Source organism: Lutra lutra, chromosome 8 (genome assembly GCF_902655055.1).
Source record: "Lutra lutra chromosome 8, mLutLut1.2, whole genome shotgun sequence".
Classification (NCBI taxonomy): Eukaryota; Metazoa; Chordata; class Mammalia; order Carnivora; family Mustelidae; genus Lutra; species Lutra lutra.
This window is the reverse complement of record NC_062285.1, coordinates 124,222,854-124,240,095: the sequence shown is the minus strand read 5'-3', so window position 1 is coordinate 124,240,095 and position 17,242 is coordinate 124,222,854. Positions and strand designations below refer to the sequence as shown.

Sequence of the window (17,242 nt, the reverse complement as noted above, 5' to 3'; positions counted from 1 at the left end):
ATCACTCTGATATAAGGAATTTGAGAGGCGTGGCAGGGAGTCGTGGAGGGTAGGGAGGGAAAAAATGAAATAAGATGGGATCTGGAGGGAGATAAACCATAAGAGACCATTAATCTCATGAAAAAACTGAAGGTTGCTGGGGGATGAAGGGGGTAGGGATAGGGTGGTTGGGTTATGGGCATTGGGGAAGGTATGTGCTATGTATGGTGAGTGCTGTGAAATGTGTAAGCCTGATGATTCATAGATCTGTACCCCTGGGGCAAATACTACATTATATGTTAATTAAAAAATGGAGAAAATTTGGTAATATGGAAAGTTTCTCATAAAAATCCTCCAAATATAAATTTAGTGTCCACAAATAGATGAATGGGTAAAGATGTGGTATACATACATACATCCCCCACACACAATAGACTATTACTCAGCCATAGAAAAGAATGAAATTTTGCCATTTGCAACAACATGGATGGATCTAGAAAATGGAATGCTGAATGAAATAAGTCAGTCAGAAAAAGACAAATAGCATATGATTTCACTACTCTGTAGAATATAAGAAACAAACAATGAATAAAAGAAATAAACCAAAAGATAAGCTCTTAATTAAAGAGAACAAACTCATTTTTACCAGAGGTGAGAGTTAGTGGGTGGGTGAAATATGTGAAGGGATTAAGGTATACTTATCAGGATGAGCATTGTGTACAGAACTGTTGAATTCCTATATTGTACACCTGAAGCTAATATAACACTGTATATTAATTATGCTGAATTTTAACAAGTTAAATAAAAATACATATATGTGCATTATAAGAGCTGTTTAATGGTGAAGGTGATTATTTGGAGAATTTATTTATGTGTGACAGCTCATCTCTGCACTTGCATAGAACAACTTCCCAACCCCCTGCAACCACCATCTTCCTACATCAGTCCTTTCTTTTCGTCAGGTCTCAGTTCAAACCCTGGCTTCTCAATGAAGCTTTCCCTGACCACTTCATTTCAACTTGAACCCACCATTTCACTTTTTTCTTTGTTATTCACCGTATTTACTTATTTGTTTATTGTAAGCTTTTACCTTCTTGAATATATGCCCCAGGAGAGAACCATGCCCATCTCCCCAACATCCAGCCCAGTGCCTGGTACACAATGAACATTCCATAAATATTTGTTGGAACTGAGAGAATTTTTCCATGATCTTAGGCAAATGAGGTAACATGCTATTTTAAAGAGATCTAAGGATGGTATTGAGATTTTTACACCTTGTGAGCTACCCACCAAGGGAAGAGAGATTTTATAAATGATGAACAGTTCTAGAATTGATATAAACTTTATAAAGCCAAGGAAAAAATTCTGTCATTCCCGAATTAGATACAGCTTGTTATACTAATAACTACTTACCAATTTTGTTTTTTCCTTCTTCATACTTTATTCTTTGTAAAATATGATGTACGATTCTACTTCTTGTGGCGTTGTTGAAGAAAGTATCTTTGTTGTGTATGATGAAGCTGCACACACATATTGAAAACACAAGCTGAAGGTTAATTGGAGGTGATGAATCTAATCTTTGACATAATGTGGTGTTACTCATACAGAGGTGTCTTCAATAGGTCACAGAAAGGGTAGGTCTGGAACAGCATGAGAGAGCCCAGAGAGCACACCAGGTGCAGGAAGTTCACACACCTCAGTAGTTTGGGTTCTTAGTCTCCTGAGCATTAACATAATTATGCCAGGAAGGAGCTGGAGCTAAATGCAATTTAAAAACCTTAAAATAAAATAAAATTTTTCCTCAATAAGGTCATTAGATATATGAGAATAAAAATGTATTTTGTTTTTATCTCCTCTCATCTCTCACCTCATCCCCTTCCATGTCATAACCATCTGGTTTTTCAGAAATTTTAAGATGTGAAACTGATTTGGGTGGTGAATATGAAAATTAGGTAATAAGCTCTGGTCTAGCTCAGGGCCTCTATCTGTTCCTTTCCCATGTTCCTTGCTGAATGGGACTCCTCTCCTAAAGCATATACTTGTATTTGCTTTCTTTATCAGCCAGTGGATGACCCAGCCTCTAAAGTTTTTCACAGAGCTCATACACACACACCAAGACACTGGGCTTTCCAGTGGATACCCCTACCCTACTGAGAACTAAGAGGTTTTAGGTGACAGAGCTTCCAGGACCACAACATCCAGCATGAAGAGGCCATGTCTTCCCTTCCCAGGAATGCATTTAACGGTATAATATTAGACATACTGTAAGTATAATTGCCTCATAAATTGTGAACTTTATTAACTCAGCAAACTTTTATGAGGTACCTCCTAAGAGTGGGGACATTGTGCAAGGATTATCAATGTGCAAGCCCCTGCCTTCAAAACCCAGCTCAGAAGCCACCTCCCCCAACAGGTTTCCTCACTACTCCAACTCCACTCCTTTCCCACAAATAATGCAGTATGCCCTCCTCTGTGCTACTTCTTATCTTGTGAGTATATTGATTTATCAATTATTCTGTATTTTCACTTCTTTTCATTCATTCATCCACTCATTCATTCAGCAAATGTTTATTGAGGGCTCTGTCTAGGGTACTGGTTACACAGTAGTAAACAAAACATAAAATCTTTGTTCTTAAGAGGCTTACAGTCTAACAGGAAAGACAAACCATAAAGGAAGTGAACATGATTGTATGGCAGAGATGGCAGAATCAACCTCCCTTTGCATGTCTGGATACCACACAAAATTGAACTCCTTCAGGACAAAAGGCTGAATCATACTAATTTCTATAGCCCCAGTATCTAGTGAGTGGCTCGTACAAATACAGGTATATATTTTTGAATAGCAGTAAGTGAGGGCCATTGGGATTTATGTTACGGAAATTGCTATTAAAGTTTTTTCTTCAAGAAGATAGATTCCCAAGAGTTGTTTAAATGCCAGGTGGAAGAGAGAAAACTGACCCAGAGAAGACAGTCCAGGCATGGGATCTGGTTTGGGAACAAGCTGGGAATGTGAGTTTGAGATAACATTAAAAGGGGATAAAGGCCAGAGAATGTGAAAATAAAATGTAAATCACATGAGTTGGTTCCCTGAGAAGTATTTTCCTCTTTTACTTCCCTAGGATTCTGTTATAGAAAACTATTCTCAGAAAAAGTAATTTGACTTAGTAGATGAGAGATAAATGATATGTGGGTGAATGAGGAAGCTGCAGAGCTTAGCTGGTATTTTCTTTAGGGTTTTCTGAAAACATTTTATTGCACCAAAGAGGGAGAGAAGAAAACCAAAAAGTTACACTGTATGCAGTTCCTTTTATTTTATCCTTCTCTACTTTTTCACCTTATTTAAGACAGACCATTCCACTTTAATATCAAATAAAGGTGCCATTAAAAAAAAGAGACAAATCAAAAAGTCCATTTTTGACTCACAATACCAGATGATAACTGAAAGCTGATAAGTATGACTATGCTTGACGGGACAATTCTGGCCTAAAAGCCCATGTCCTTCCTCCATTAAATGGTTTTCTGCTTTCTTCTCCTTTTATAGCACCACATTACATTTTGTGAGCTCATGTAATCATTCTCTATAATAAGCACTGCAGATGAGCTTCAAAATTTTGTTTTCCTCTTTCTTCTATCTAGGTTGTACCTGGAGCCAGGAGATTCTATAGTGGGAACAAATATATAGGGCACGTGCCAGGCACTATTTTAAGCACCCCAGATATATTAACTCATTAAATCCTTGCAATAACACAGGACATAGTATTTTATAGCTCTGTCTTACAGGTGAAGAATCAGAGAAGGTGAGTGATGCCCCCAAAGTTACTCAACTAAGGGGGAGAGCCAGGATTTCAACTCAGGCAGTCTGACTCCAGAGGTTGCCCTCTTACCCACTCCACTTACCTGTCTCCCTGTGCTAAAAACTTCCTGACTCCTGGAGGCTGACTCTCCTTGAGATCAGCCCAAGAGCTGTTCTGCCTGGAATACTCTCCTTGTTTCCACTAATTCTTTGAGCCTCAGCTCAGGGCACATCTCCCTCTAAGGATCTTCCTTGAGCCCCTGGGCCTCCCCGTGAAAAGTAATGTGGTGCTACACTAAGAGAAGGAGGGATAAAACCATTTAATGCAGCTTTAAGTTCTAAGATTACCCTTCCTTCCCCCTTAAGACTTTGAAGTGAGACAGGCCACAGAATAAACCCTATTTTGTCACTTACTATGGGTATTGAACTGTCCCTCAACTTCCCTAGATCTTGGTTTCCTCTTTTGTGAAACGGGGATAACACTGTAATTACTTTCATAGCATTTTTGTTTGGAAGAATCAGGCGAGGTGACAAGCATTGCAGAGCCCCACTGTCTGATGTTTAATAAGCTCTCAGAGTTAGCTGTCATCATTGCTGTTGTTTCTATGACATCATATAGAAACTGTCTGCCTACATACTTGACTTCTCTGGATGAGCTTCTTGAGGGCAGGGACCAGCCATGCTCATTTCTGTATTCTAGCACAGGTCTTGGCTCATGATCAGACCTTACAATTGGCTCAAATGAACGGACCTTCTGGAGAACACCTGCTAACACTGGGGGTTATGTGACTAAATATCATCTTGTTATACCTTGGCATCTAATTCTTCTTCCTGGAAATATTTCTACCCATTTCATCTTTTCAGCTACCACCTGAACCATTCTCTCCACAAAGGAGAGAACTACCAAAGGATTTTCGTACTGGGTATGGAACAATCTCATTTTCTCTGTTTCTCTTTCAAACTGAAGGGCTAAGAGAAGGCACAGTGATGACTCTTGACATCGTTATTCTCAAGCTTTCCTTAGCCACTTAGCCAAAACAACCTTCTTCAAATGATTCACATACACATGTGCATGCACACACATAAGCACCATGTAAGCTGGGCTGTTCTGGCAACCATAAGACTTGGGGGCTCACATCAGGGAGATTCAAATTAAAACTACATTGAGATACCACCTTACACCAGTTAGAATGGCCAAAATTAGCAAGGCAGGAAACAACGTGTATTGGAGAGGATGTGGAGAAAGGGGAACCCTCTTACACTGTTGGTGGGAATGCAAGTTGGTGCAGCCACTTTGGAGAACAGTGTGGAGATTCCTTAAGAAATTAAAAATAGAGCTTCCCTATGACCCTGCAATTGCACTACCAGGTATTTACCCCAAAGATACAGATGTAGTGAAAAGAAGGGCCATCTGTACCCCAATGTTTATAGCAGCAATGGCCACAGTCACTGAACTGTGGAAAGAACCTAAGATGTCCTTCAACAGATGAATGGATAAAGAAGATGTAGTCCATATACACTATGGAGTATTATGCCTCCATCAGAAAGGATGAATACCCAAGTTTTGTAGCAACAGGGACGGGACTGGAAGAGATTATGCTGAGTGAAATAAGTCAAGCAGAGAGAGTCAATTATCATATGGTTTCACTTATTTGTGGAGCATAACAAATAACACAGAGGACATGGGGAGATGGAGAGGAGAAGGGAGTTGAGGGGAACTGGAGGGGGAGATAAACCATGAGAGACTATGGACTCTGAAAAACAACCTGAGGGTTTTGAAGGGGCAGGGGTTGGAAGGTTGGGGGAGCCTGGTGGTGGGTATTATGGAGGGCACATATTGCATGGAGCACTGGGTGTGGTGCATAAACAATGAATTCTGTTACACTGAAAAGAAATTTAAAAAATTAAAAACTTAAACTATAATTAAAAAAAAATAAAAGTTATGCTCAGGGCTCCTGGGTGGCTCAGTTGATTGTCACTTTCTTTAGCTCAGATCATGATCCTGGTGTCCGGGGACTGAGTCCAGCATCAGGCTCCATGCTTGGCAGGGAGTCTACCTCTCTCTCTCACTCTTCTGGCAAACATAAGACTTGAGGGCTCACATCAGGGAGATTCAAATTAAAACTACATTGAGATACCACCTTACACCAGTTAGAATCGCCAAAATTAGCAAGACAGGAAACAACATGTGTTGGAGGGGATGTGGAGAAAGGGGAACCTTCTTATACTGTTGGTGGGAATGCAAGTTGGTGCAGCCACTTTGGAGAACAGTGTGGAGATTCCTCAAGAAATTAGAAATAGAGCTTCCCTATGACCCTGCAATTGCACTACCGGGTATTTACCCCAAAGATACAGATGTAGTGAAAAGAAGGGCCATCTGTACCCCAATGTTTATAGCAGCAATGGCCACAGTCACCAAACTGTGGAAAGAACCAAGATGTCCTTCAACGGATGAATGGATAAGGAAATGTAGTCCATATACACTATGGAGTATTATGGAGGGCACATATTGCATGGAGCACTGGGTGTGGTGCATAAACAATGAATTCTGTTACACTGAAAAGAAATTAAATTAAATGGTGAAAAAAAAAGACTTGGGGGCTCAGTCTCTGAGGTGTCAGTGCTCTGTACTGGATTAGAAATTCTGCTTTCATACATTAATGGCAGATCAGCAAACTGGTACAAATTCTTTTTTTTTTTTTTTTTTAAAGATTTTTTATTTATTTATTTGACAGAGAGAGAGCACAAGCAGGCAGAGAGGCAAGCAGAGAGAGAGGAGGAAGCAGGCTCCCTACTGAGCAGAGAGCCCGATGCGGGGCTCGATCCCATGACCCTGAGATCATGACCTGAGCCAAAGGCAGCGGCTTAACCCACTGAGCCACCCAGGCGCCCCTGGTACAAATTCTATAATGGCCATTTAGCCAAGTCTAACAAAATTATATATTATATATAAATATATGTGTTTATAATAATATTAATAACTATGTATAATATACATATATACATATCTTCTGACCAGCAATTCTTTTAGAAATTTATTCTACGGGGGCGCCTGGGTGGCTCAGTGGGTTAAAGCCTCTGCCTTCAGCTCGGGTCATGATCTCAGGGTCCTGGGATCGAGCCCCTCATCAGGCTCTCTGCTCAGCGGGGAGCCTGCTTCCTCCTCTCGCTCTCTGCCTGCCTCTCTGCCTACTTGTAATCTCTGTCAAATAAATAAATAAAATCTTAAAAAAAGAAATTTATTCTACAAATATATTTATCCATGTGCAAAATGACAGATAATAAAATTATGGCATGGGTTATAATAGCAAAATTCTAAAAATGACTTAAGTAATTCACCAGTGGGAGTAAAGACAAATTATAGTACAATTCGACAATGAAATACTCTGCATCTGTAAAGAGATTAAGGGTGTTCAGTGTAGATATAAGAAAATCTTCAAGGTACTACAGAAGAAAACAAGGTTCAAAATAGACAGCTATTTGCTTTTTTTTTATAAAGATTTTATTTATTTACTTAGAGAGAGAGAGAGAGTACACAAGCAGGAGAAGGGCAGAAGGAGAAGCAGACTCCCTGCTGAGCAGGGAGTCAGACTTGGGGCTCAATCCCAGGACCCCAGGATCATGACCTGGGGGAACAGCAGATGCTTAACCAACTGAGCCACCCAGGTGCCTCATGGCTATTTGTATCAAAGAGAAAAACATACACTATGAGGAAGTACATATAAATGTAATGATGTATTTATTTGCTTGCACATGCACAGGTAGCTACAGAAAGGACATACAGACATCCAGAACTACTAACTGCCTCTGGGGAGAACTAGGTGGCTGGAAAGGAAGGAAACTTCACTGACACATTTAGGAAACTGTTATCATACATTAAGTACTACCTATAAAAAAACATGAAAGGGGCGCCTGGGTGGCTCAGTGGGTTAATGCCTCTGCCTTCAGCTCGGGTCGTGATCTCAGGGTCCTGGGATCGAGCCCCACATCGGGCTCTCTGCTCAGCAGGGAGCCTGCCTCCCTCCCTCTCTCTCTCTCTGCCTGTCTCTGCCTACTTGTGATCTGTCTGTCAAATAAATAAAATCAATCTTTTAAGAAAAAAAAACATGAAAATTTTAAAGAGAAAATGCAATTTCTGTTCTAGGTTTGTTCTCTCCTCCACTCTAGAGGATAAGGAGAGGAATACACTGAATTGGCAGAGGAATAATTTTGTGATTGAAGCTCTGCACATACGTCTCCTTATTCGACCCTTTGGAGTAGTTATATAATATGCCCAAAGTCACACAACTGAGGAAGGATTCAAAACCCATCTGTCAGTTCCAAATTTTCCCATTCATTTGTAAAAGGAACTGCTGAGAGCATATGCCTGCCTGTATGCATGTGTGTGTGAATGGCACTTTCTGGATGCTTTCATCTTGCCCCATGAGGAAGACCCTGCTGACTTGTCACCAAGTAATGGGCAAACCCAAGCCTGAAGTTCCTATAGACTCCCCTCTAGGGTCTCTACTCTCCTGCTTTCTCTGGAGGTCAGCAGCCCTCAGTTTTCACTTGGTGAGCCTCCCAATCTCCTCCATAGGATGAAGGGCAAAAATTGGAAGAGAATATGTGATGAAATGATGTTTTAGCTACAGACTCTCTGAGGTTGTGGCTATTTGCACTCAGTTATATGTTCTCCCATAGCCAACCACCCACAGCAGTGTTGTCAAGTACTGTGATAGGCTGGCTGTAAACATTCTGTAAATGTTCTGCTTGTTCTGTGCAAAGAACTGATCACTGAGAGTGTTTCATGTGGAGGTGGGCAGTGGGTACAAAGGAATGTGGGTGTTATGCATGTATGTATTTTGAATGAGGATAATACAAAGGTGGAACCAATCTAGTTTCTCTCCTCAGAGGAGCATCTATTCTTATTAGATAAAATGAGAAACACACAAACATTCGAGGGTGTGAATTGGGGAAAGGTGTTCATTAGAGCTGGGTAAAAAATCAGCTTATCATTAAATGTGTTACTTTTAAACAAATACAAGTTCTTTTTTTTTTTAACTTTCCTTTTAGGCATATTAAGATATGACTACACTTTCTTCACATGTAGTACAAATTACCTAGAATCCAGTGTTATTGAGTAAGAATTTCTGAGATAGTGAAAATATTCTTTATCTATGCTATCCAATATGATAGCCACTAGTCACATGTAGCTACTGAACATTTATAATGGGGATAGCACAAATGAGAAAGTAAATTTTTACTTAATTTTAACTGATTAAAATTAAAATGTAAATAGCCACATGTGGCTAGTAGATGGACAATTGCCTCGAATGTGAATGATAACTTGAGCATGTGGGCAAATCCTCAATAATGGGATCCTTATCCTGCATCTCCCTTTGACTACAAAACTGGAACAGGAGAGTGAGTAAGGGTGAAAATGCTCTATAAGACTGTGTACAGGTCTTGGGTTCAAGTCTTCCTCTTCATTTTAGTTGTGTGGCTTTGGGGAAGTCAATGAGTTTCTTTGGGACACAGTAACTTGTCAGGAAATGAGGGTTATGGTGTGTTAGTTGCCCAAGGATAGGGATCACAAAGTGAGATTATAAAGTACTGAGACAGATCATCCAACCTAGTTGGTAGATGACTGGGCAACTCAAAGCAAACATGTTCCAGAGAAAATTCTTGATCTATACCCTTGTAAGGTAAAAATCTGCTTCCCCCCTCACCTTTTCCATATTAAAAAAAATAGCATGTGATACATCCAAATTCTCAAGTCATAAGCTTATATGCATCCTCTATCCTCTCTTTCTCTCATGTTCGATATGCAATCAAATTCTTTGAGCTCCTCTTCACAAATGTTATCTTGAATCTGATCTTTATTACCCTCTTTCCTTTGAAGTTGTTTCCAAGAGCACTATAATAATTTCCTAACTACTCCATTTTCACTTTCTTCCATCAGTTCATTCTCTACCTAGCAAGGATCTTTTAAAACAAGTAAAATCTCATTCCTCTTCTGCTTAAAACTCTTCACCAACTTCCCATGGATTTAGAATAAAACCTAAACTCCTTTCCATGGTCCACATGTTCCTGCTACATGGTCTGGTCTTGCCTACACCAATGCATTTATCTCTTCTCCTCCTCCTCTCGCTCATTATAAACCAGAAACATTGTCTTTTCTTCTGCCCTGAAAAATCCCAGCTTGACACTGTCCAGGGCTTTTGTTCATACAACGCCTAGATTTTTGCACAACTGTTTCTTTCCAACATTGGGTCTCAATTTAAATGTCACCTTTAATACCTTAGCCAGGATAGTTACTCACCTGTCTCTCAAGTCTCTCTTTCTCTCTAATTACCTTACTGTTTTTCCTTCACCTGTCCCTCAAGTCTCTCTTTCTCTCTCATTACCTTATTGTTTTTCCTATGTTTTACTCTCTGAACTTTTTTTTGGTGGTGGTGGTCTTGGGAGATATGTATCTACATGTTCATTGTCTGCCCACCTTCCTCTATAGAGTGATTGCAACCACTTACTGACTCCACATGAAACCAGTGGAAGAACTGGCCAGCTTAAGCAGCAGAACTGCTGAAATAAAAAAATCATGAGCAAATAAGATGTATTTTAAGTTAAATTTTGTGATAGATTGTTATGTAGCAATAGATGACCGATAAATATACCAGTCTTTTCTTTCTTTTTTTATTAATTTTTTATTTTTTCAGCGTAACAGTATTCATTATTTTTGCACCACACCCAGTGCTCCATGCAATCCGTGCCCTCTCCAATACCCACCACCTGGATCCCCCAACCTCCCACCCCCCGCCCCTTCAAAACCCTCAGATGTTTTTCAGAGTCCATAGTCTCTCATGGTTCACCTTCCCTTCCAATTTCCCTCAACTCCCTTTTCCTCTCCATCTCCCCTTGTCCTCCGTGCTATTTGTTATGCTCCACAAATAAGTGAAACCATATGATAATTGACTTTCTCTGCTTGACTTATTTCACTCAGCATAATCTCTTCCAGTCCCATCCATCTTGCTACAAAAGTTGGGTATTCATCCTTTCTGATGGAGGCATAATACTCCATAGTATATATGGACCACATCTTCCTTATCCATTCATCCGTTGAAGGGCATCTTCGTTCTTTCCACTGTTTGGCGACCGTGGCCATTGCTGCTAGTCTTTTCTGATGGTTAGCATTGTATTATTTCAAAAAGAAAAGTGAAAGCTAATGCTTTTAAAATATTTCAGAAAACTTTCTCAATTAGACTTTTAAATAGAGATTTATTTTTTAACAAGGAGAAGCAGAGGTGATATGGTTAACTGTCACTTAAATTATGTCCTCAAGTTAATGAAAATCTAAGTAGGAACAAAGCAACCAATTAATTTTTTATGTGACAAGGCCTATTTTGAGAGATTTTTTGGGTTTTCAGGCACTGTAGTGCAATAACTAGCTTCTTATCTTAAGTGTAGTTGTTATGACTAAAAGGATGAGATAACTATCAGACCAAATATATAATACATGTAATATTCAGAGTTCTGACCCTTTGGTAAAGATTTTGAAGGCTTTTCATAGGATTAAGGTGACAAGCTGCTGAAATAGAAGGCAAAGTGAAACATTTTTCTTGTTCCATTGGTCATTTCTAATTCTACTTCATGGCATAGTCTTTTCTATTTTAAAGATTTTTATTTATTTATTTATTTGACAGAGAGAGATCACAAGTAGGCAGAGAGGCAGGCAGAGAGAGAGAGGAAGGGAAGCAGGCTCCCTGCTGAGCAGAGAGCCCGATGCGGGACTCGATCCCAGGACCCCGAGATCATGACCTGAGCCGAAGGCAGCGGCTTAACCCACTGAGCCACCCAGGCGCCCATCTTTTCTATTTTAACCTTAAATACAAATTAAGAAATACTTGCTCTTGAGACTTCCAGGTAAATATGGGAAATTAAACACTTGATTTAATTTGGCTCTCAAAACCCCATGAAAATAACAGTCATGTTTGCGTGTGTGTGTGTGTGTGTGTGTGTGCGCTTATTTTTTTTCTTTTTTTAAGATTTTACTTATTTGAGAGAGAGAGAAAGAGAGCACACAAGCAGGGGGAAAGGCAGAGGGAGAGTGAGAAGCAGATTCCATGAGCAGGGTGCCCAATGCAGGGCTGCATGTGTTTACATACAGGTATAAACCCTCAAGGAACAAAGAGAGCAGAAAGCAACAGCAAAAAATTGTTAAAATGTGAGAAGCAGACGAACAGGTAGTAACAGACTTAGCAGATTCCCAAACCAGCTCTGTGCAAGACCAAAAGCAATCATATTTATACTATAATATCTCACAAAATTTTAGAACAGGTGCATCAGTGGCCTCTAGAAGTCGGGTGAAGGGGATGCTGAAATAAGTACTGGTTGAAAGCTGCTTAGGAAGAAGTTAGATCCCGAGGTCTTCACCTGTACTTTAACAGAAGCCTGGAGAGTTGTGTTTCATTTTTTTTTTGGTGAGGAATTTTTTTTTTTTAACATAGGGTAATAATACAGCCCCTGAACTTTAAAACCTCAGAATGGGTAGGGGTAGGGGAACCATAGTGAAAATTGGAGGACCAAGTGAATGTTTGCATCCTGGAAGCTGAGATTCCTGTCTCCATCCACTTAGGCTCTGAAACATTGGCAGCCAAGTTTTGACTTTCTAGGCAAGACACTGGCAGAGACTTCTCTGGGGAATCTGACCAGCGTAAGATGAAAGATCTAAAGACAGAGAGATTGGAGACTCCAAAATGAACGCCCCCCCACCCAGTCATTTCCCTAGAACAAAACTACCAGTTGATAACCCCACCCATTACTCTGACACTGTACTCAAGTTTTACATTTCCTATTCTTTCACATGGACAGTCAGCCAAAGATTACTGGGTATCTGAAGAAATTCATTAACGAAAGATAGAGAATAATAAAGATAGTAAAAAATAAACAGAAACATGTTAGAGGATATTAGGCTATATGGAGTGATGGAACATTAAAAAAAATCATTATGCTCAGAAAGTTAAGATATTATAATGGTGAAAAAAGCTCAAAATATGATTTTTAAAAACCAGAACATTATGAAAGTCAAAATAGCCCTTGTAAATTAAAATAAAATTATAGCATAATTTAAAAACTTAGTAGAAGCATTTGAAAATAAGTTAAAATTTTCCAGAAAATAAGCTGAGAAAAATCTCCTAGAGCAAAAATTTACAGATGAACAAAAAGGAGAGAAAAGACAGACATGAGAGGATCAACTAGGAATTCTATAAAGAAAGAAAAAGGGATAAATTGTGTGCAAAATTCAGAAATTATTCAAGAATATTTCCCTGAACTGAAAAAGAGTATTCAAGATGAAAGGGTCCACTGATGATTCATTAAAATAGATGAACACAGAGCCACCTCAAGATATGTTACTGTGATTATTTCAGAACACTGGGGACAAAGAGAAAACCATACAAACTCACATTATAATAGAATTAAGAATTGGAATATTTTTGAAGTCCCAAGTAGCAATACTGAGTTTTGGAATGAAAGGAGCAAGACCTTCAAAATTCTGAGGGAAAAGTATTTATGATCAAATGATCAAGAAGAGAGAAACAATAAATATTTGTACTACAGCTACTATAAGAAAGTACCACAGATTGGGTGGCTTAAACAAAAGAAATTAATTTTCTCTAGTTCTGGAGGAAGAAACTGTCTCAAGTCTAGATGGAATTACTTCTCATAAACCCAAAGGATTGCAGGCAAGAAAAGGGGAAGGAAAGCTGCAGGGAAGAGGAGAAAAGAGGATGAGAGAAAAAAGCGTTATTTTATGCTTGCTAGCAACTCAGACCAGTCCTAAATTATCTCCATCTTTAGCAATGGACTGAGAAAATCAATATACGTAGAACACGCATATAACAAAATTATCTATTCATATACCAGGTACGTGTATTACTGACAGGCAAATTTACTGAATGTTTACCATGGCCATTGATATACTGTACTGATTTTCACAATAAATGGGTAGTATTAAGAATCCCAATTTAGAGATAAAGAAAGTGATGCTCAGAACCACACAGCTTTTGAGTTGCAGTGCTGGGATTGGGGGCCCAGGTCTCACAGACTCCAGAGCCTGTGTGAGCTCAGCCACTAAGCCTTAAGGACAGACACTCTGATTCATTGATCCTTGTCCAGCCCTGCACGATGCCTTTCACAGAACTGGTGCTTGATGCTGACTGAACCGGAATGGATAGTCAGCACGAAAACATGAAAGCACAGCAGCATTTACATTTAGTAGAGATCACTATTATTTCCCATTCAAAAGTGAGCCAAAATGAAGAGGAAATCATTTTTTAAAAATCTATAAAAAAAACCAAGTTTGGAAACCTAGTGATTTCCCAATTAATCCTCAGAGCAGAAAAATCCAATTTAGAATAACCCAGGCCTCAGCTCTCTACTAATTAGGGTGCTACTGTAATTGAGTCAATAGTAAAGTTTTGCCTGATTTACTGAGGCAATTATCACTGCATAAATTGATCATTCAGTGACTCATCCGTGGCTACTGTCTTAGTCTGGTCTTGGTCATGGGTCTTATTTTTATTTTCCTTTATTGGAGCTGAGTAGGACTGAGTGCTGACCAAAGGGACAGATCTATCTACTTTCTTGCAGTTCATCTATATTGCTGTGGTCAGCAAAGACCTAGAAACCCTGCCAAGCATCCACAAAACTTGGAAGTTGGTAAAAATTTATTCTCCATAATTCCCTGGTCTTTTTTCTTTTTTGACGTTTCCCCCGTTCTTCCATCTTAATGAGATCCTTTATCTATCCCTGCTGCAGCCAAAGCACTCTGTCTTAGCTCTTCCTTCCTCCTCTTTATTTTTTTTTTTTTAAAGATTTATTTATTTGAGAGAGAGCGAGGGGGCAAGTGAGCAGGAGTGAGGGTTGGAGGGAGAGGGAGAGAGAAGCAGGCACCCCAATGAGCAGGGAGCCTGATGCCGGTCTGGATCCCAGGACCCTGAGATTATTGATCTGAGCCGAAGGCAGACGCTTAACCGACTGAGCCACCCAGGCACTTCTCTTCTTTATTTTTAAATCTTTAGAAAAGAGCTGATGAGCTTACTCATAATGGGTTATGAATGAAGAATACATTAAAACTTCCATCTTGCCCAGGGACATTTATTTTAAATGCAGATGACTTTAGCCAAAGGATTAAAGTTCACATTGTTAAACTCCAGTTGTACCATCACAGATGCTACTGTCTTAGCTCCCTCTTCTTTACTCTCATCTGTAATGCTGGAACAAAGACTCTGCCAAATACAGCTCTCCTTGTGGCTGGCTCTCTGATATGTTCTGCTAGTTGGGGGCACTATAGGGGGACTGGAAGGGGAACAATAGCAGGTGAAAGGATATGGTCTTTCATGTTTGCTTAGTGTCCTGACAACACTGATTCAGCAGTGATTCTTCAATCTCAAAGTGGCAGTTGGTTACAATTTCCATCTTAAAACAAACAAACAAACAAACAAAACACCCCAGACTGGACCCACCACATTGCCCCACAACCCAGAGGTACTAGCACTAGCAGGGTAGCATTTCCTCCTCAGAGGTATTGGGGTCAGTTCCAGCTTGAAGGTTCTGAAAAAATCAATTTCTTCCTTTAGACACCCTAGCCCTAGGGGCAGTAGCTTCTTCCCACACCTCCTGCAGTTAATAACTGTGTGGATCCAATGGTCCTTTTATGACATTTTAGTTCTCTGACATCTATTTTATAGATTCCCAGCATTAACCTCCATGCTGAAAAAAACTGCTGGGTTTCAGTTTTCCTAAGTGGGATCTGAGAGGTACAGGGAGCTAGAAAGAGAAACACCCTTCAGGGAAAAGGCTTTCTCTCTCTTTGAAATCATACACAACATAAACAACCATCTACCTATCCTGCTTGTTAATCTGATAAGAATATCCCCAGCAATATCACAATGCTTTCTGAATTTGAATTTTGAAATATTTTAATTCCAAGTCTGGTTTCTACCCTACAGAGCTTTTCTCTTATCTGTCTGTCTTTGCTTACTTGTATGGAAACTTTCTTTCCTAAAAATATGGAGGATGTTCAAAACAAAGCAAAAACAGTGTAAGACATCATCTGAACCTTAGCAGAGCTACAGACTAATGTGCTATATAAATGTGACAGAACAAAATAATACTAACATAAGGTATTCCTAGGCACAATCCTTTATTATTCCCAATTTGCTGCTTTTCTTTGTGAAGATTATATATCCCTACCCATTATCATGGACTTGTAGTTCCTCTTCCTGGGGAGAAGTACAATTTCCCATCCCATTTCCATGCTTGGCCCTAAGATGTGTTTTGGTCAATGGAATATGAACAGAAATGATTACGGCACATCTGAGCAGAAATTTTAAGAGCCAATGTGTGGCTCTACCATTACTTTTTCCCTCTGCCATGAGAATGTATGTCCTAGGTATAGGTTGCATCTTCAGCCAATATCCCATAAGAAAAAAACATGTAAAGCAGAGCCTCAGCTGGCCCATAGCTAGCATATTATGTGAGCAAGAAATAAATAAGATGCCTTGAATAAGACATTGGGGTTTTTAAAGATTTTTTTTTTAAATTGTATTTATTTATTTGACAGACAGAGATCACAAGTAGGCAGAGAGGCAGGTAGAGAGGAGGAAGCAGGCTCCCCGCCGAGCAGAGAGCCCGACACGGGGCTTGATCCCAGGACCCTGGGATCATAACCTGAGCCAAAGGCAGAGGCTTTAACCCACTGAGCTACCCAGGCGCCCCAAGACATTGGGGTTTGAGGGATGTTACTGTAGCAGAACCTAGCATAATCTGACTGGCACTGTCTCTAAACCAACAAAGGCAATCCTGTCATTTATGAGTTAATTTACTCTGTCTTGAAGAGGGTGGATTTTTTTTTCTTCCTTGCGGAAAAGCTATGCCAGTCCCAGTAACAAAGTGATGGGAGAGAGGTGTAAGGCTTATGGGGAGGAGAGGAGTGAAAGGCTGTGAAGGCTTCAGGGGAGGAAAGAAATTTGTGTCAGAGGTAGTAAGGGAAGGTGTGAAGGAAGAAGAAAGGATAACAAGTGGTTGCTGAGACCATGTACTTGGCTGTTTTGTGTCCTTTGAGAAACTCGAGTGAAAACTGGAAATCCCTTCTAATTACTTTTGGCTGCTGAATTGTGCTTTGTGCAAGATATGGAAACAAATAATTGTGGTACAATATAATCATTCCTGTAATCACAGTATTTACAAAAGCTAATGGGCCCAGAAGTCTAACACCATCTGCATGAGATACAATGGGTTTCACAAAGATGACAACATCTGAACTAGATCCTGAGGGAAGAACAAGCTTTCACCAGATAGTGAGAGCGAAGAGCACATCTTAGGAACACGTAACAGGAGTCACAAGGTAGCCTCCAGTGCTGCGTGGTAAGAACTTTCGGCATACCCAGCCTCAGGGGCTGGGAGGAGGGGAGAAAACAGCTTTGCGTGCCA

At 39.9% G+C, this 17,242-nt stretch overlaps 1 protein-coding gene across 2 annotated transcripts in view; it reads right to left on the bottom strand.

Moving 5' to 3' along the window:
* ANO4 (anoctamin 4) overlaps window positions 1-17,242 on the bottom strand; it is a 462,190-nt gene that overhangs the window by 110,133 nt on the left and 334,815 nt on the right. For both annotated transcript variants that reach the window (XM_047742883.1, XM_047742884.1), the window contains one exon: window positions 1,393-1,499. In XM_047742883.1, coding sequence (XP_047598839.1) covers window positions 1,393-1,499 — 107 coding nt within the window. The remainder of the gene's footprint in view (window positions 1-1,392; window positions 1,500-17,242) is intronic.